Raw genomic sequence first — 18,947 nt, 5'->3', positions numbered from 1 at the left:
GAATTTAATGAGACTGAAAGAATAATTAATACGGTACACTAAAAAATAAAACGTCTGTTGATGGGTAAAATATGTCTACAAAAAGTGAAAGTTTCCTATAAACACAACAACAAAAATCAAATGATTTTGTGGCATCATTGGCCAGGAGGCCCCATTCAGGGAAGTTCGGACGTCAAGTGCAAGTCTTATTTCAGTCAACGCGACACATAGACAACTTGCGTGCTGGTGATGAGGATGCAACGATGATGAGGACACCACAGCACCCAGTCCACGAGCGGAGAAAATCTCCAACCTGGCCAGGAATCGAACCCAGGCATACTGCATGGGAGGCAAGCATCTTACCACTCAGCTATGCCCTATAAATACTATTTTCTTATACATACAAGTTCAATCTTGTGCAACATATTCAATATATTTCTCCCCAAGAAGGAATGGCACCAGATGGATTAAAATAGGCTGCAGTGATAAACCTCTGTAAAAAAAAAAAAAAGATAAAACTAACACCCAACTCCCTTTTAACTATGTAACCAAAATATCTGGAAAATGTTTTGAAAATACATCAAAACTGATTCACAGAATGACTATCAATCATCATAATTTCCACAATATCCTGAACAAAAGGCAATTGGGTTTCATGTGGATCTTTCTACTGAGCAAGCAATGCCCTCTTTTAACAGTCAAGTTTTGGAAACAACTAAAAAGAACTCCAGCAGGTAACTTCTGCGATCTCTCATAAGATTGTGCAAATCAAATTCTTTTGAAAAATTCAGAATATTATGGTTTAAGTGCTACTGCCAGTTCATTGCTTCAGTCATACGTAAAGGACTGACAATAATGCTGAATGGCTCATCTGGAGTACCCACCTCATGTGAGAGGGGCATTTTTTCTGCAGTATGCCATAAGGCTTTATTCTAGGTCCACTCACATTTCTCTGTTCCAACACAGAGAGTAAATTTACACTTCTTGCAGATAATATTAAAATTCTCACTGATGAATTATCAAATATCCATCTTGAAGCAACAGTGAAATCCAATTCTGGTTTTCTTTAAATGCTCTCCCACTCAACAGCAAAATATTTTTTATGCTACTAACAAATTACTGAAAATAACTATATATCTCTACCAAAACTTTTACAATTGTTATGGAACTAGTTTTAATTACTTTTACATCAGGATATTTGATGTAAATGTGGTTGCAATGCATCACTTAGGAACAATGTAAATTACACTGTCTGAATCATACTTTTCGTCTTTTTTTGTCTTCTTAAGTATATGTGAGAGGTGTTCAAAATGAAAGGTGCAAAACACCATGGCGAGTATAATTGATGTCTTTGTTCGAAAGTAATCACCTGGGGCTTGAGCACAACTATCCCACTGTTTCGTGGACTAAAGGATTCCCTGTTCCCAGAATTCCTGTGGCTGTGACAGGAGCCAGTCCTCCACTGTGTCCTTCAGTTTGTCATCTGAGTTGAAGCACTTCCCTCTGAGATGTTTTTTTGGCAGACCAAACACATCGAATTCACAGGGTGACATGTCCAGCTGTATGGCAGATGCTGAAGCTGCTCCCATTTGAACTTGGTCACTACACTTTGTATGACCTTGGACACCTGTGGGTGCATATTATCGGGGAGCAGAATCACTTCTTCTGTGAGCAGCCCAGGTCATTTGCTCTTGACGGACTTGCACAGGCTACGGAGTGTCTCACAGTACATATCACTGCCGATGGTTTTTCATGCTCAATGAATTTGATGACTATAGGACTGTGGACATCAAAAAAACAGTGAGCATCACCTTCCCTGCTGAGGGCGCAGCTTTCAGCTTTTTAGGGGGAGGTGACAATACATGCTTCCATTACCTAGATGTCTCACTATGTTATTCCAAAGCAGCACGTGCAAATTTCAAACATTTGGTTGTAAGGGCATTTCGAACCTTTTTGTTTGAACATACTTAATATTTAATTTGTACTTTCACCATTCTCATATTATTTTGAACAGAGTCATAGACATTTGAAGATTTTTTTTTTCTTCCTGAATATTTTTCTTGTGCTTCAACATCAAAACATAATTTTCTGTTAATTGAATATATGTTCTTTATTTGAGATACTATTTACACTGTACCTTTCATCGGCACATAAGCTATACTTTGACTTTGCACAATTTGACACGTTCCATATGCTTGCAGTTCACTCATTACCTTTATCTATGGAACACAAAATAAATAAAACATGGAAAGTCCAGTATGGAATAGCAATGATATGTAAAGGATAGAATGCTACTCATCACATAGAGGAGGTGTTCAGCTGCTGACAGACACAATGAAAAACACTGCTGCACTTTAGCTTTCAGACAAAAAAGTCCTCCTCCTTCAGAGGCTGAAAACACACACACACACACACACACACACACACACACACACACACACACACACACACACACACACACACACACACGGCTACTATCTGTGGCCCCTCTTGCCTGACTGCGGACTATTCCTATGTCTGACATGAACAGCAGTCCATGGTGGGTGGTGAGTGTGAGATGAGAACGAGGTAGGATAGCAAAGTAAGGTGGGGAGGAGGAAAGGATAGCAGGGTGAGATGGAGGAAAATGAAGTGTTATTGTTGGGGTGAGCAAAGACATGGTAGGGATGGGATAGGTCTGCTAGGTGCAGTGTCAGGAAACTTCGGTGGGGGATGGAAAATGGGAGAGGGAAAGGGAGAGACATAGACAAGACCAATAGGTGCACTGGTGCAATAGAAGGTGTGGGTACTGCTAGAGCAGGAGCAGGAAAGTGGATGAAAGACAGGTACTAGTGAAGGTTGATGCCAGGTGGGGATTACGAGAATGAAGGATATGTTGTTGGGAGAGTTCACACCTGCCTAATTCAGAAAAGCTGGTATGGTAGGAAGGCTTCAGATGGTACAGCTCTGTTGCAGTCACTGAAGTGAAGCACGTCATGTTGAGCAGGTTGTTCAGCAACTGGGTGGTCCAGCTAACTCTCGGCCACAGTTTGGCAGTTGCCAATCATATGGACAGACAGCTTGTTACTTGTCATGTCGATTTGGCAAGCAGCTTCATTGGTAGATCACCTGGCTGTTTTCACAGGTAGCCCTGCCTCTGATGGGACAGGACATGCCTGTGACCACACTGGATTCGATGGTAGTGGGAGGATCTATGTGACAGGTCTTGCATCAAGGTCTAGTGCAGGAATATGAGCCATGAACAAGGGGTTTGGAGAAGGGCTGGACAAGAAATTGTGTAGGTTTGGTGGGTGGTGGAACACCACTGTGGGAAGGATAGTCGGTAGGATATTCCTCACTACAGTGTACGATGAGAGGTAGTTAACACCCAGGCAGAGAATGTGTGTCGAAATAAGTCCTGGGTGTTACTGAATTACAAGAGGAGTGTTCCTTTGTGGGCAGACCGTGGGCATGTGGGGGGTTGACTGGAGAGGTGGGACAAGAGAGACCTGTTTTTGGGCAAACTTAGGAGGGTAATTTCTGTCTGTGAAGGACTCAGAGAGACTTTTGGCACATCTGGAGAGGGCCTGCTCATCACCACAGATGTGATCACCATAGGTGGTTAGTCTGTATGGAAGGGCGGTATTGATATGGGGTGGGTAGCAGCTGTTGAAGAGGAGGTACTGTTGGTGCTTGAGAGGTCTGATGTGGACAAAGGTGCTGATGTAACCATGCTTGAGGTGGAGGTCAAAATCAAGGAAAATGGGTCCTTACGTACTCTTGCCCTCAATCTCTGCTAGCCCCTGATCTACGTTTGCCTTGGTACATGACTCCATACCATCTCAATTCACCAAAGCAAAAGGTGTACTGCACCTTCTTCCTTTCACAATATATTTCCAATCCATGTTCCATGTCACATTCAAGTGCTAATTTCTATCTTGAACACAGTTCTTTTTGAAAATTTTTAGTACAGATGCATTTTTGAGACTTCATTATGAACGCTTCAGGAGTTAGGTAGTTGCATCTCTCTGTACTTTACATTTGTACAGCTTGTGATCTGGTCTTATAAATTCATTTATAAAGTTGTCTTCATTAACAGATCTCACAATTTGGCATTCATGAAGAACTCCCAATGTATATAGCACACGCCCACACACACACACACACACACACACACACACACACACACACACACACACACACACACACACGACCTCTTCAAGATAAACTCACAAATTTCAATCCTATAACAACAGTTGAATAAAGTGCATCTAAAAATGATACAGAATCAAATAAAACGCCATTGTAAACATTCCAGCTGGCTATAGACAGAGGGTAATACTCAGTTTGGAGGATGCCACCACAGAATAATGGTCGTGTTGAGAAAAAAAGGAAATTACAGACAGAGCAAAAAAATTAGTAGATTAAAGACAAAGCAACTAAGGACATGTAAAATATTCACCCAAATGTCACGACAACTGGATCATGTTTTCCCAAACTATTGCTGTTACTGTGATTTTTTTTTTCAATTTATGGAAACAGTGAATACTTGTACTGGTACTTAGTTACTACATTTTTTAACAACAGACCACGAGTTCATATAAACAGGGGCGAGAACGGGAACTGTCTGTGCACTGTTAGAGGTGCTACTCAGGTACTCATTGAAGGGATTCAGGGAAATTTAAAACACTACAGTGGATGGATAGTGTCTGAAACTACAGTGTTTCCAATAAAGTGTTTGATGTTTTGTTGTTGCACTATTGTATGTATCTACACAAAATACACAAAACACCCAGATTCACTGATAGTGCTCATATAAATCAGATTTTTGTAAAGTGAACCAATGCTGTTGACAGAGAGAGTGTGTAAATGTATTATCTAGCACAAGCACTTTTAAATCAGCAAATTATCTCAAATTATCAAGGTAAGCTACAGGAAAGTGTGTAATTTAACATTCTGTTGACAATGATGTCTTTAAAAATTGGGTACTTGATTAGATGTATAAGACTGAGAAAGGAAATGAATCATGACCTATTCAAAGCAACCACACCAGTATACTCTGGAAGTGATGCAGGAAACCACAGAAAACCTAAATATTGATGGCCACATAGGATTTCAAAAAACATTACTACTGAACAGGAATTAAGTGATAACCACTGTTCCCACTTAGGAAATTTGGGTCTTAAAACTTTTGCAAAGATTATAATCATTCTTGGCCATTGCAAAATATTTTAAAAATACAACAGTACTAATTTCAAGGCCTTGGTTCACATTTTTCAACTAACCAAGGCCTTGGTTTACACTTTTCAAACTAACAGAAAATTATTCCCACCAATAACTTAGTCAGGACATTTAAACGGGTTTTCTAAGTTGTTCTGATATGTTAATAAGATCTGTTGGATTACTTCTCTATGACCACACAATTTATAACGCAAGTAACATTTATTAGCACACCTACACTACTTTGTTTCCTCTGTGAATGTTATGTATATCCTAATGGTTGATTCATATCTCCAGCAGTGATTGACCAAAGACAGCAGATACAGTGTTCCAATAAAATATAGAGGAGGAAAAGAGAACTAACAAGGAATATGAATAGGAGGCACATTCTTATTTACAAACCTGGATATTCTACACGCAGTGGCTGCTCTCAACAAAATCAGCTACTGACAATTGTATAATTTACTGTTCACTATACTTCAAGAGAAAATTTCACTTCAAGATATGACTACAAAAAGGATTACTAACTAAAATTTAATTAGAAACTAGAATTAAATTCCAGCAGGGCACATGCTCCAAGAATGACCTTCCCTAGACACTTGCCAGGGACCTTTACTCCTCAACCCACTCTTTCCCAGTTTATGCATTTATCAGTCTCATTTTAATTCTCAATATTTATACTACTGGTAGATGTGTGTTCCTCTTCTATCTCAATATAATGAAATGTTGTACTAGTTCCCTGAAAGAGAATGGACCTTACATAAATGTCACTGGTGAAGCACTTTACTTTCCGGATGTTCCAGAATTTTAAAGTTAGATTCATTTACCACCAAAAAACAGCAACACAAGTTATTTATTAACCAATAAAAGCAAAATAAACAAGTTCATAAACCATGATAATATCTTTAACAAAAGGTGGATTTCTTTTTTATGTATTTTATACACAGAAATGCAACTGTTCTTCCAGTTATGAGCGACATTTTTATCACCACCGAACAAGTCTGCTTCAAGCTAAACACTGTAACAAAATTGCCTGCGAACCTACAGGCACTAACAAATAAATATTATTTACTGGTGAGTTTTATTATTTTTGTATACTATCATGTGAAGAATCTCTTCTTTTTTTCCTGGTCTGATCCCAGGACAGTGCTTAAACCCAGTGTTATCCTCGTGAAAATGTGAGAACATTTTCAATATATGTTTGTGAATCGTGTAGCAGAGGCAGGACATGGGTACCAACACAGTATTCACTTAGGGCAATTGGGGAAACCGCCTAAAAAGCACATCCAGGGTGACTGTTCACCTGACCTCATCATTAATCTGTCAAGTGGAGTCAATCTGCGGACAGCACACTTCCTTGAATCCCAGAATTGTTATGCTTACACCTGTGCCTATCAGGGCTGGTCTTAATCATGTGAAGAATTTAATAAATTAAATTAAAATTGAAAGTTTTCTGCAGAACCAAAATACTTTCCACAATATTAGTGTCACTAGACTTCAGGTGGAAGATAAAGGTACTACAATATTATTTAGACAATTAAATCAAACAAGGTTTTTCCCCACCCAAATAGTGACATTTTCACTTTGTTCCTTCTCTAAGTGAGAATCTATCAGCAAATGGCTGTCCTTTATTGAAATACATTATAAAACCATATAATCTATAATCACATAAATTACATGTACTGCAGCTAGGATAAATCTATGATTAAAGGTACATAACACAGCCTTTGACATGTTCCAAGTAGTCACCAGAAAAAAAATTAACTTGTATCTGGTGATGTTATTAAACTTATGCTCTGATAACATACATTTCATCACTGATAAATCTCTTCTGTGTATGAAAATGTGTGCATCATGTCACTCTCCCCCCTCACACACACACACACACACACACACACACACACACACACACACACACAGCACATTAGTGCATTTGATTCAGTGTGAAGTAATAAAGTAATAATAAATTCACATCTTAAGAATTTGGTATACATTCGGTCTGAAGAATATATGCTGAATAGCTACTGAAACTCTTCAGTGTGCGTGACTGCTTGGGTGGGTGCATGGGAAGCTGCATGCGCGATCGTATGTTTGATGCAAATGCATGTACATACTCATTTCACATTTTTGCACCATTATTTTATTTTCACCATCAAAGTGGAGTTATTTTCTACTTAATAATTACCTAATTTCCACTGTCATTGACAACTGCACTCTACTTCTGTCTTGTTTATGAGATCTACTTTACGAAATGTGTGATTACTCTTCCCCGTAAGAAACTACTGCATTAAATCAGTAATTTTTTTTATCACATTTTGGGTCTGATTTGTGCATCCAACAGTTTGATAAAAGTATTAAAACTGAAGAAGAAGAAGAGAAAAAAACATCTGCAGTGGTGTTTTTCATAATCAGAAGACTTCTCGAAGGCTTCTTGCAACTAGTTTCACTAAAAGCATTGCTCAAATAAATGCCTAAAAAGGAATAACTAACAGTCTACAAATTTCTGTTACTTAATCTTTTTTAATCTAAGGGATTCCAAACTCAAAGTTATCCAAAGAAATTCCAAAAGCTCAAAGACAGTAAGATACTACATAAACACTAGTATAGTAGGTAATGCTACAAATGGATGAATGTAATCACCACTGCATGTAAAGTAAAATACTCAATTTCTAGAAGCAATAAAGTAATTTAAAACAAGCTAGATATAGACAGTTTCTTTATGGTCTGCAGCATTAATTATCTTACTTCAACTTTCTTTTCACAAAGTTATTAACAAACGTCAGGGCTGTATGTCAGTAAGTTGTAATTGCCAAAAGAACAAGAACTACTGCTTCAGAAAATGTAAATTAAACCATCTCAGTTTGTACTACAGTGATGTACACTTACCTTTACATGTTATGAGACTTTCAAATAAGTAAATAAAGGTGTTGTGCCAAATCAGTATTGTGCCTGCTAATGTGTAGCAGGACAGTAAGGAAACATGTAATAGTGTATGAGATTACTTAATTTGCTTACAACTGATACTGAGTAGTCAGATTTATGTATTGTATTTAACAATAACTTTCTGAATACAGCAGGTGAGTTAAACAAGAACTTAGTTTCACAGGCAATCATACAATTCTCTCAGAAAATGGCTTTCCATGATTGCTATTTGAAAAACACCGCTGTGATACAAACACAGGATGAAACTGAGTCAATAATTAAATTGCTGAAGACTAAGATCTCTAACAGATATGATGGGGTTTGTAGCAGGATACTAAAGCATTGTGCTGCCTATGTTAGCTGAGTCTTAGTCACATTTGTAATTCTACTTGTAGGAATGGTTAGTTTCTTAAATGATTAAAACACTCAACAGCGAAACTGCTTTCTACAAAGATGAGAATGGGATAATGTTCACAGTTTTTGACTTATTAATGCCATTGGTGCTTGTAAAAGCTATTGAAAAGAGTGTATACATAAGGGTAACTGATCATTTCAGTTCAAATAATTTTATGTGAAGCATACAATTTGGTTTTTGAGGTGTTCTAATGACTGAAAATGATATATTCTACTTTCTTGGTGAGGCACTGGATGGATTAAACAAAAAAAATGTGAACATAGTCATCTTCCTTGTTTCAACTAAGGCATTTGATTGTGTTGGTCACAAAACATTACTGCAGAAATTGGGCCATTTTGGAATAAAAGTAGCAGCATACAACTGGTTCTCTCATACATTAAGAACAGACAGCAAGAGGTTGTTCTCAGCAGTAATGAGAGTACTCAGATGTGGTGCCTGATTGGGGCGAAGTTATGTGGGGGATGCCTCAGGGATCAGTGCTGGGATCATAATATACAGTCATTGAATATTAATAAAACTGACAAACTGCAGGGTCATTTTCCTGGCTAGAAATGGAGGAAAAGAGGCCCTATGAATATATATCCAAAAATACATCAATGCCATGGTAAAGGGCACAGATGAATGAAAGTTCCTCTGACCAGATGCCTTGTGTTCTTTGCACATTGCAGGTCGTGTGATTAATGAAGTGTGCTGCAAGCAGCAGAATGGTCCGATACTCATGTTGGGAACAAGCAGAGATGGTGTTTGTGTATGACCAAACAGATTGTAAAAGTCGAGAGGCAGTACGGCTATAGCAAACAAGTACCCTCACAGAGACAAACCACAACACACAATGTTCCGAACCCTTTTTGGGCATTTGTGTGATCGTGGGATCTTTCTGACAGACAAACATGCAGGGAGGCAGCAGACTGTATGTACACAAGTATTGGGGGACCAAATTCTGCAGGATATCGAGACAAAGCCTAGTAAAGGCTCCAGGCAAGTGGCCCGCCAGCATGGTGTAGGCCGAAGTACGATTATGTGTATCCTGTGTGACAACCACTACCATCCCTATCATCTGCAACATGTTGAACATCTATTGTGATGTGGATGTGATGCAGCTCTGTACGATGTTCTGGGACAATTTGTAGTCATTCCACGCACAGCATCCATTTCTGGACATGTGTTTGCAGACCTTTTTTTCCCAGTCAGGAATCCATCCCTGCAGTTTATCACTTTTTTTAATGTTCACCCTGATGGTTGAGTGCAACATTAAAACTGAAATTCTGATTGCACAGAATGGGCTTATTGTTAGTGATTCTAAACAATTAAAATCGTTAGCTGTTCTAATAAGGCGTTTCAGAAACTATCAAGGAAAATTCACATTCTGGCTCTTGATCAAAAATGACCTTGATCAAAAACTGAATGCTGCTGTATTTACCTAAATCCGATTTGTATGTTGTTACACCAGTTGTTCATGTGCAAATTTATACACTGTGCAACAGTGTATCTTGTCTATACAAACTAAGCTGCAGACAGGGTATTAAAACTTAATAACGCAATTCTTTGTATCAGATTTCCAGTTTTTTTTCTCTTTTCCTTTTAATTTAATTTAATTTATATATTCTTATGCACACTGTTCATGCACAAATCAACAATCTAGAACTAGTGTATCTGGTGGTCCCAAACAGGATATTCCTGTACATGGAATTGCATAAATCATGGTATCTATTTTGTCATCAATAACAATTAGTTTGCCTAGTAATTACAACAAAAACGTATAGCACTGCTACTGAAAATTTCTGTATTACAGATGCGTTTCTTTTTCTATGCAGTTCTGACAGGGCCATTTTATCGTAGTTACTGTTAAAAAGCTTTCATTGTTTTAGTTCACAAATAGACACCTTCCAAAGGTTTCACACTAATTATGGCCATAGAAGCATGGTATTTTCAGAGTGTACTTCCGGCCAAAAAACCATTCTGGAAGCTGGAGTCAGAGGTTTTTGTTAAACCTTCATTTGAGTTTTTGTGTTGATATTTCCATAGAAATGTTCATCCCAACACATCTGTCTTTATTTCTAACTGACAAGCCAATTACCAATTTTCATAGATTTGGATTTAAAAAATTTTAATGTAACAAAAACTATTAAGAAAAGGATAGTTGCTACTGACCATATAGTGGAGTTGCTGACAAGGGAACCTCCCCATCGCATCCCCCTCAGATTTAGTTATAAGTTGGCACAGTGGAGAGGCCTTGAAAAACTGAACACACATCAATTGAGAAAACAGGAAGAAGTTGTGTGGAACTATGAAAAAATAAACATAATATACAAACTGAGTAGTCCGTGTGCAAGATAGGCAACATCAAGGCCAATACACGGTGAGGAGCGCCGTGGTCCCGTGGTTAGTGTGAGCAGCTGGGGAACGAGAGGTCCTTGGTTCAAGTCTTACCTCGAGTGTAAATTTTACTTTCTTTATTTTCGCAAAGTTATGATTTATCGTTCGTTCATTGACGTCTCTGTTCACTGTAATAAGTTTAGTGTATGTGTTTTGCAACCGCACCGCAAAACCATGCAATTAGTAGACAAAATGACGTGCCTCTCCAATGGGAACCAAAAACATTTGATCGAAAGGTCATAGGTCAACCAAGTCCTCCACAGGAAAACAAGTCTGATATATTTTATACGACACTGGGGACGGCATGTGCGTATGTTGTCGACCCACCTAACTTGTACACTTGGCGAATGGGTAAAAAGGTTCTTCGACCTTGCCCGATATAGGTTTTCTCGTGGATGTGATAATTACTCCCAAAAAAGTGATGAAAACATAAGGTTTGTCACATAAACTGCAACGAATGAATACAACAGTTTCACAGTTGCACAGTTTTATCCATGCTCTGTCAAAACATGTTTTTAACGTTTTCAAATTTTTCCGTGTGTAGACCGTGAAATCCTGCATATGTCCAAGCAAATCTGAACATGTCCTGGAATTTTGGAGAGCGAAGTTGATTACGTATGAGTGCTTGAACTTTGATAATTGTCTGAAAATAAAAAAAATAAACTTTTTCACTCAAGGGAAGACTTCAACCAAGTACCTCTCATTCCACAGTTGCTCATGCTGACCACGGGACCACGGTGCTCCTCAGCTCAAATTATCCTTGATGTTGCTTATCTTGCACATGGACTACTCAGTTTTTTATATTTTGCTTATTTTTTTCATAGTTCCACACAACTTCTTCCTGTTTTCTCGATTGATGTGTGTTCAGTTTTTCAAGGCCTATCCAATGTGCCAAATTATAACTAAATCTGAGGGGGGTGCGATGCGGAGGTGCCCCTTGTGAGTCACAGATAGGCACGACTAAAAGACTGTCAGAAAATGAACTTTCAGCCAACGAGGCCTTTGCTGGATATTGTATACACACACACACACACACACACACACACACACGCACACGCACACGCACACGCACACGAGCGCGCGCGTGCGCGCACACGCAGGAGCCAGCGCAAGTGTGTGTTTGTGTTTGTGTGTGTGTGTGTGTGTGTGTGTGTGTGTGTGTGTGTGTGTTTTTTTTTTTTTTTTTTTTTTTTTTTTTTTTTTTTTTTTTTTTTTTTTTTTTTTCTATCTCCGACAAAAGCCTTGTTGGCCGAAAGCTCATTTTCTGACAGTCTTTTTGTTGTGCCTATCTGTGGCTCATCATCTCCACCATATGCTGAGTATCAACTCTCCTTTTCATTATATTGTTACATTCCATCCTGGATTATCCAATGTTAATATAATGAAATATTTTTCATCGCCCATTTCACACCCTTAGGGGTTGAATTTCCAAACACATTGAAACACGTTTTTCTAGCTCAGAAACCAATAAAAAAAACATAGATTTAGCTTGAAAAATAGTTTCATAATTAAACACTTTCATAATAACTTTCATTCTCTATTTCGCTCCCTTAGGAATTGAATTTCCAAAAATACTGAAACACATGATTTTTTAAATTTCAGTTAAGAAGGCAAATACAAATTCACATAGGTTTAGGTTTAAAAATGGTTTCATAATGATATATTTCCATAAAAACTTTCATTTCCTCCTAGGGGTTGAATTTCCAAACACACTGAAATGTGTGTTGTTCTTTTTTTCCGCTTCTAACCAAGATGTCAAATAACGATTTTCATATATGTAGCTTTGTTAATTCCTTAACAATTATTTATTTTCCAAAAAAGTCTTCCAATCATTATTTCACCCCCTTAGGAGTTGAATATTCAAAAATGCAGAAATGTCCTTTTTTCTGTTTCTTTTCGAGAAGCGTAATACCAATTTTCACAGTTATATCTTCAAAATCGCATTAATAGTGACATGTTTTAAAACCATCTTGCATCCACTATTTCACTCTCTTAAGCATGGAATTTTCAAAAATACATTCTTAAGTGATGCAATGATGGGTTGGTGAATTAATGCGGACATACCCCTTTATATATAGGGATTACAGCAGTGTCTGTAATAAGCGACAAGCCAACATGAAAATTACTTATCTTGCTTATTTTCATTTGTTTATAACAAGGCAACTTTATTGAAAAAGTACCATTATCAATATCAAAATTATTTGAAACATGAGTGGTTGAACCCCGTAAAATTCATTCTGTGTTGTTTACTGAGAACTGTGCTGTTTAAGGAGAACTGATGCAAAAATTAACATAGAACATGTGCACCTACAGAACTATATTGAAAGTCTACATTCATGGTCTATTTATTTTGTGTTTATGACACTCCTTAATCAACAAAAGGCATCATAACATTTTGAATTTATCACTCCACAACAGATTGGTGCTCACTGTAAAGAAGGCACAATGAATTTCATATAGGCAGTATGAAAAACCTGTTACATATAAGCTTTTGGGCAAAGTCTGCTTCAGAAAAGAACAATACACACACATTTTCACAAGCAAGCGCATCTCACACACACAACTGCTACCTCCAGCCACACTGCAACAGAAACACATTGAATGGGAGCTGCAATCCGAAGTGCAACAGGGAAGGGGAAGGGATAGTAGAGTACGACTGGGAAAATAGGAATCAGCATTGCCTGGTGGAGCATGCAGGGGCTAGACATTATGGGATCCTGCAGCTGGCAGGTGCAGAACTGTGAGGTAGTGGGAGAGGGAGATGAGGGGAAAAATGGGGAACAGAAAGTAGAGAGCAGAGAAGGGAAAGACCAGAGGGTGTGCCAGCAGAGAGCAGCACACAATATGGGTGAGAGGAGGTGAATTGTAAGGAGGTGACAGGACAGACAGAGCAGAAACAATTTGGTGGAAGGTGTGGGGACAGCAGGTTCTCGTAGTTTGAGGCCAGTATGATTTCAGGAGCTGAGAATGTGTTGTGCAGATAACTCCCATCTGTGCAGTTCAGAAAAGCTGGTGATGGAGGGGAGGTTCCAAATGGCCCGGATTGTGGAGCTACCACTGAAATCAAGCATGTTATGTACAGCTGCATGTTTGGCCACAGGACGATCAACTTTGGTCTTGGCCACAGTTTGACAGTGGCCACTCATCTTTGTGGGCAGCTGGTTGGTAGCCATACCAATATACAAAGGTGAACAATGATTGCAACAGAGAGAGTACATAACAAGGCTGCCTTCACAGGTGGCCATGCCTCTGATAGGGTATGACAAGCCTGTTATAGGATTAGAATAGGAAGTGTTGGGTGGATAGCAATATCTTACAGAGGAAGCAGAAGTCATTCTGGGATGCCTATGCCATGGAGATGTGTTTCGGCAGAACCAGGTTTGCAAGTGGAAAGGACTAGTGGAATCTGTAAAGGTGAAGGTCATTGTTAAAGAAGAAATGGGGTACAGGGGAAGGAATTTTTAAGGTTAGGCCGGGCTTTGGAGGGGGTGGGGAAAGAAGATTCCTCGGTTTAGGCAGCATTCAAGGAACAGGATGAGGGACTACAAAGGAGTGCCCCCTTTGGCACCCAGTACTCCCACCAGACTGGAACAACTGAACCAAATCCTTCAATTGGACTCTGGTTATCCATCATCACATCCTTAAATCAGGGACAGCCATCCCAAGATCCATCCCAGGCCTCCTACAATGGTATTCTGTTGCCCACCCAACCGTCACAACATCCTATGCCAATCCCAGCTCCTTATCACAAGGATCATTCACTGTGGAAGACCCAGGTGTAAGACCTGACCAATCCACCCACCCAGCACTTCCTACTCTTGTCCTGACATGAGCTTGTCCCATCATAGAGTGGCCCACTTGTGAAAGCAGCCACATTATATACTCACTCATATACAAGCTCTATTGCAATCACTGTTCAGCTTTTTAATTGGTATGACTACCAACCAGGTGTCCACAAGGATGAATTGCCATCCCCAAACTGTGGCCGAGAGCAAAGTGGCCCACCCATTGGTGCAACATGCAGCTGTATATAACATGCTTTACTTCAATGGCTGCTTCAAATAAATCCTGGGCTATCTGGATCCTCGCCTCCACTATCACCTTTTCTGAACTGTGAAGATGGGAGTTATTCTTACAACATGTTCACAACTCCCAAAATCATCCATGTATCAACCTACAGTAACCCACTGCGACCAAAGCCTCCACACAACTTCTTCTGCCACATCTGTTCTCTCACCTCCTTACAGTTCACCTCCCTTCACCCACATTGTGCACTACTCTCTGCTGGCACACCCACCTGTGTTTTCCCCTTCTCTGCTCCTCTACTTTTCTTTCCCTGCTTTCCCCCTCCTCTCCCTTCCCCACAGCCCCCCAACACTGCACCTGTCAGCCCTGTCCTGCCACATTTAGTCCCTGTATGCTCCACCAGGCTATGCCTACTCCTCTTCCCCTACCCATACCCTGCCATCCCTCTCTCTTTCCAGAGACAGGCTGGACAGTGAAGGGGGAGGCGTGTTTATAGCGATAAGAAGTGCAATAGTATCGAAGGAAATTGACGGAGATTCGAATTGTGAAATGATTTGGGTGAAGGTCACGGTTAAAGCAGGCTCAGACATGGTAATTGGATGTCTCTATAGGGTCCCAGACTCAGCAGCTGTTGTGGCTCAGCACCTGAAGAATAATTTGGAAAATATTTCGAGTAGATTTCCCCACCATGTTATAGTTCTGGGTGGAGATTTTAATTTGCCGGATATAGACTGAGAGACTCGAATGTTCATAACGGGTGGCAGGGACAAAGAATCCAGTGAAATATTTTTAAGTGCTTTAGCTCAAAACTACCTTGAGCAGTTAAACAGAGAACCGACTCGTAGCGATAACATATTAGACCTTCTGGTGACAAACAGACCCGAACTATTTGCATCAGTTAATGCAGAACAGGGAATCAGCGATCATAAAGCGGTTACTGCATCGATGATTTCAGCCGTAAATAGAAATATTAAAACAGGTAGGAAGATTTTTCTGTTTAGCAAAAGTGACAAAAAGCAGATTACAGAGTACCTGACGGCTCAACACAAAAGTTTTGTCTCAAGTACAGATAGTGTTGAGGATCAGTGGACAAAGTTCAAAACCATCGTACAATATGCGTTAGATGAGTATGTGCCAAGCAAGATCGTAAGAGATGGGAAAGAGCCACCATGGTACAACAACCGAGTTAGAAAACTGCTGCGGAAGCAAAGGGAACTTCACAGCAAACATAAACATAGCCAAAGCCTTGCAGACAAACAAAAATTACGCGAAGCGAAATGTAGTGTGAGGAGGGCTATGCGAGAGGCTTTCAACGAATTCGAAAGTAAAGTTCTATGTACTGACTTGGCAGAAAATCCTAAGAAATTTTGGTCCTATGTCAAAGCGGTAGGTGGATCAAAACAAAATGTCCAGACAGTCTGTGACCAATATGGTACTGAAACAGAGGATGACAGACTAAAGGCTGAAATACTAAATGTCTTCTTCCAAAGCTGTTTCACAGAGGAAGACTGCACTGTGCTTCCTTCCCTAGATTGTCGCACAGTTGACAAAATGGTTGATATTGAAATAGACGACAGAGGGATAGAGAAACAATTAAAATCGCTCAAAAGAGGAAAGGCCGCTGGTCCTGATGGGATACCAGTTCGATTTTACATAGAGTACGCGAAGGAACTTGCCCCCCTTCTTGCAGCGGTGTACCGTAGGCCTCTAGAAGAGCGAAGCGTTCCAAAGGATTGGAAAAGGGCACAGGTCATCCCTGTTTTCAAGGAGGGACGTTGAACAGATGTGCAGAACTATAGACCTATATCTCTAACGTCGATCAGTTGTAGAATTTTGGAACACGTATTATGTTCGAGTATAATGTCTTTTCTGGAGACTAGAAAGCTACTCTGTAGGAATCAGCATGGGTTTCGAAAAAGACGGTCGTGTGAAACCCAGCTCGCGCTATTCGTCCACGAGACTCAGAGGGCCTTAGACGCAGGTTCACAGGTAGATGCCGTGTTTCTTGACTTCCGCAAGGCGTTTGACACAGTTCCCCACAGTCGTTTAATGAACAAAGTAAGAGCATACGGACTATCAGATCAGTTGTGTGCTTGGATTGAGGAGTTCCTAGATAACAGAACGCAGCATGTCATTCTCAATGGAGAGAAGTCTTCCGAAGTAAGAGTGATTTCAGGTGTGCCGCAGGGGAGTGTCATAGGACCGTTGCTATTCACAATATACATAAATGACCTTGTGGATGACATCGGAAGTTCACTGAGGCTTTTTGCACATGATGCTGTGGTGTATCGAGAGGTTGCAACAATGAAAAATTGTACTGAAATGCAGGAGGATCTGCAGCGAATTGACGCATGGTGCACGGAATGGTAATTGAATCTCAATGTAGACAAGTGTAAAGTAATGCGAATACATAGAAAGATAGGTCCCTTATCATTTAGCTACAAACTAGCAGGTCAGCAACTGGAAGCTGTTAATTCCATAAATTATCTGGGAGTAAGCATTAGGAGTGATTTAAAATGGAATGATCATATAAAGTTGATTGTCGGTAAAGCAGATACCAGACTGAGATTCATTGGAAGAATCCTAAGGAGATGCAATCTGACAACAAAGGAAGTAGGTTACAATACGCTTGTTTGACCACTGCTTGAATACTGCTCAGCAGTGTGGGATCCACACCAGATAGGGTTGATAGAAGAGATAGAGAAGATCCAACGGAGAGCAGTGCGCTTCGTTACAGGATCATTTAGTAATCGCGAAAGCATTACAGAAATGATAGATAAACTCCAGTGGAAGTCTCTGCAGGAGAGACGCTCAGTAGCTCGGTACGGGCTTTTGTTGAAGTTTCGAGAACATACCTTCACCGAAGAGTCAAGCAATATATTGCTTCCTCCTACGTATATCTCGCAAAGAGACCATGAGGATAAAATCAGAGAGATTAGAGCCCACACAGAAGCATACCGACAATCCTTCTTTCCGCATACAATACGAGACTGGAATAGAAGGGAGAACCGATAGAGGTACTCAGGGTACCCTCCGCCACACACAGACAGGTGGCTTGCGGAGTATGGCTGTAGATGTAGATGTAGACCCACTGTGGATTGTTGCTCCCATTCGACGCGCTGCTTTGCAGTCTGGGCGGAGTGACCGGAGGCAGCAGTCACGGGTGTATGATGTGTGTTTGCTTGTGACAATGTGTGCGCATTTTTGTGTCCTGAAGAACACTTTGCCAAGAAGCTTATACATACCAGTCTTTTCATCTTGCCTGTCTGCAAATCAATGTGTCATCTTTAAGGTGAGTAGCAATCTATCCTTTGCATAATACTGTTTACATCTCAACCTGGACTTCCAGAACACTTCAATGAAAGCAATGACAACATTTAAAAAGAAAATAAACAAAATAAAATAAGAATGAACAAAAGGTATAATAACTGGAGACAACATTTTGATGTTCACCCCTCCAAGGTGAAGCTCACTGTTAAATGTATATCAAAAATATTAAAAAAGCCATGTTGGTTGGCTCAAGATATTCAAATCTGTGTAGTGCTAAGTGCTAATGTTTACCAAGTCATTTGCATTTTAGCTGTCATGGGAGAGTTTAATTACAGCTATCATCATTTAAAGTACAAAGTTCATAATTTTCACATTTTTGTTATTTTAAGAGTAGCTTTATGCAGCATGCAGTGTCACAGCCATGTAGCCTGATCTATTGTTACAGCTGTCTTACTGTAGTCTTCAGTTTGTCTTTGTTAGGGTCAGTACTTCCCTCTATGTTATTAACAGCAGTTCACAGTGCAAGATCTCTGGATGGTAATCAAATGGGGAGGGTACATAACTGTCCCCTTATGCCTTAGCAACAGACAGAAGGTGCTGCTCATCGCTGAGAAGGACCCAGCATGAAACACTTCATCTGTTAGAATGATAACCAATTTTCCTAAAAGCACAGTGGGTTTGTTGTTTACTGGGAGATCCAACACTAGGCATATAATGGAGTCCACCAGAAAAACTGCTGGCATAAGGGAAAGGAAGGCCA

At 39.8% G+C, this 18,947-nt stretch overlaps 1 protein-coding gene across 29 annotated transcripts in view; it reads right to left on the bottom strand.

Annotated features, from left to right (window-relative positions):
• Positions 1 to 18,947, bottom strand: part of LOC126267316 (longitudinals lacking protein, isoforms H/M/V-like) — a 416,839-nt gene that overhangs the window by 259,496 nt on the left and 138,396 nt on the right. The window contains exon 7 of one of the 29 annotated variants that reach the window (XM_049972644.1): positions 5,895 to 5,917. The exons of the other annotated variants lie outside the window; for them this stretch is intronic. Within the exon in view, the coding sequence (XP_049828601.1) occupies positions 5,910 to 5,917 (8 nt within the window). The 3' untranslated portion in view covers positions 5,895 to 5,909. Of the gene's footprint in view, positions 1 to 5,894; positions 5,918 to 18,947 lie in introns of those variants that run through there. 29 annotated transcript variants of the gene reach the window in all.

Source organism: Schistocerca gregaria, chromosome 1 (genome assembly GCF_023897955.1).
Source record: "Schistocerca gregaria isolate iqSchGreg1 chromosome 1, iqSchGreg1.2, whole genome shotgun sequence".
In the NCBI taxonomy this organism is placed as follows: Eukaryota; Metazoa; Arthropoda; class Insecta; order Orthoptera; family Acrididae; genus Schistocerca; species Schistocerca gregaria.
This window is presented reverse-complemented; position numbering and strand designations above follow the sequence as displayed.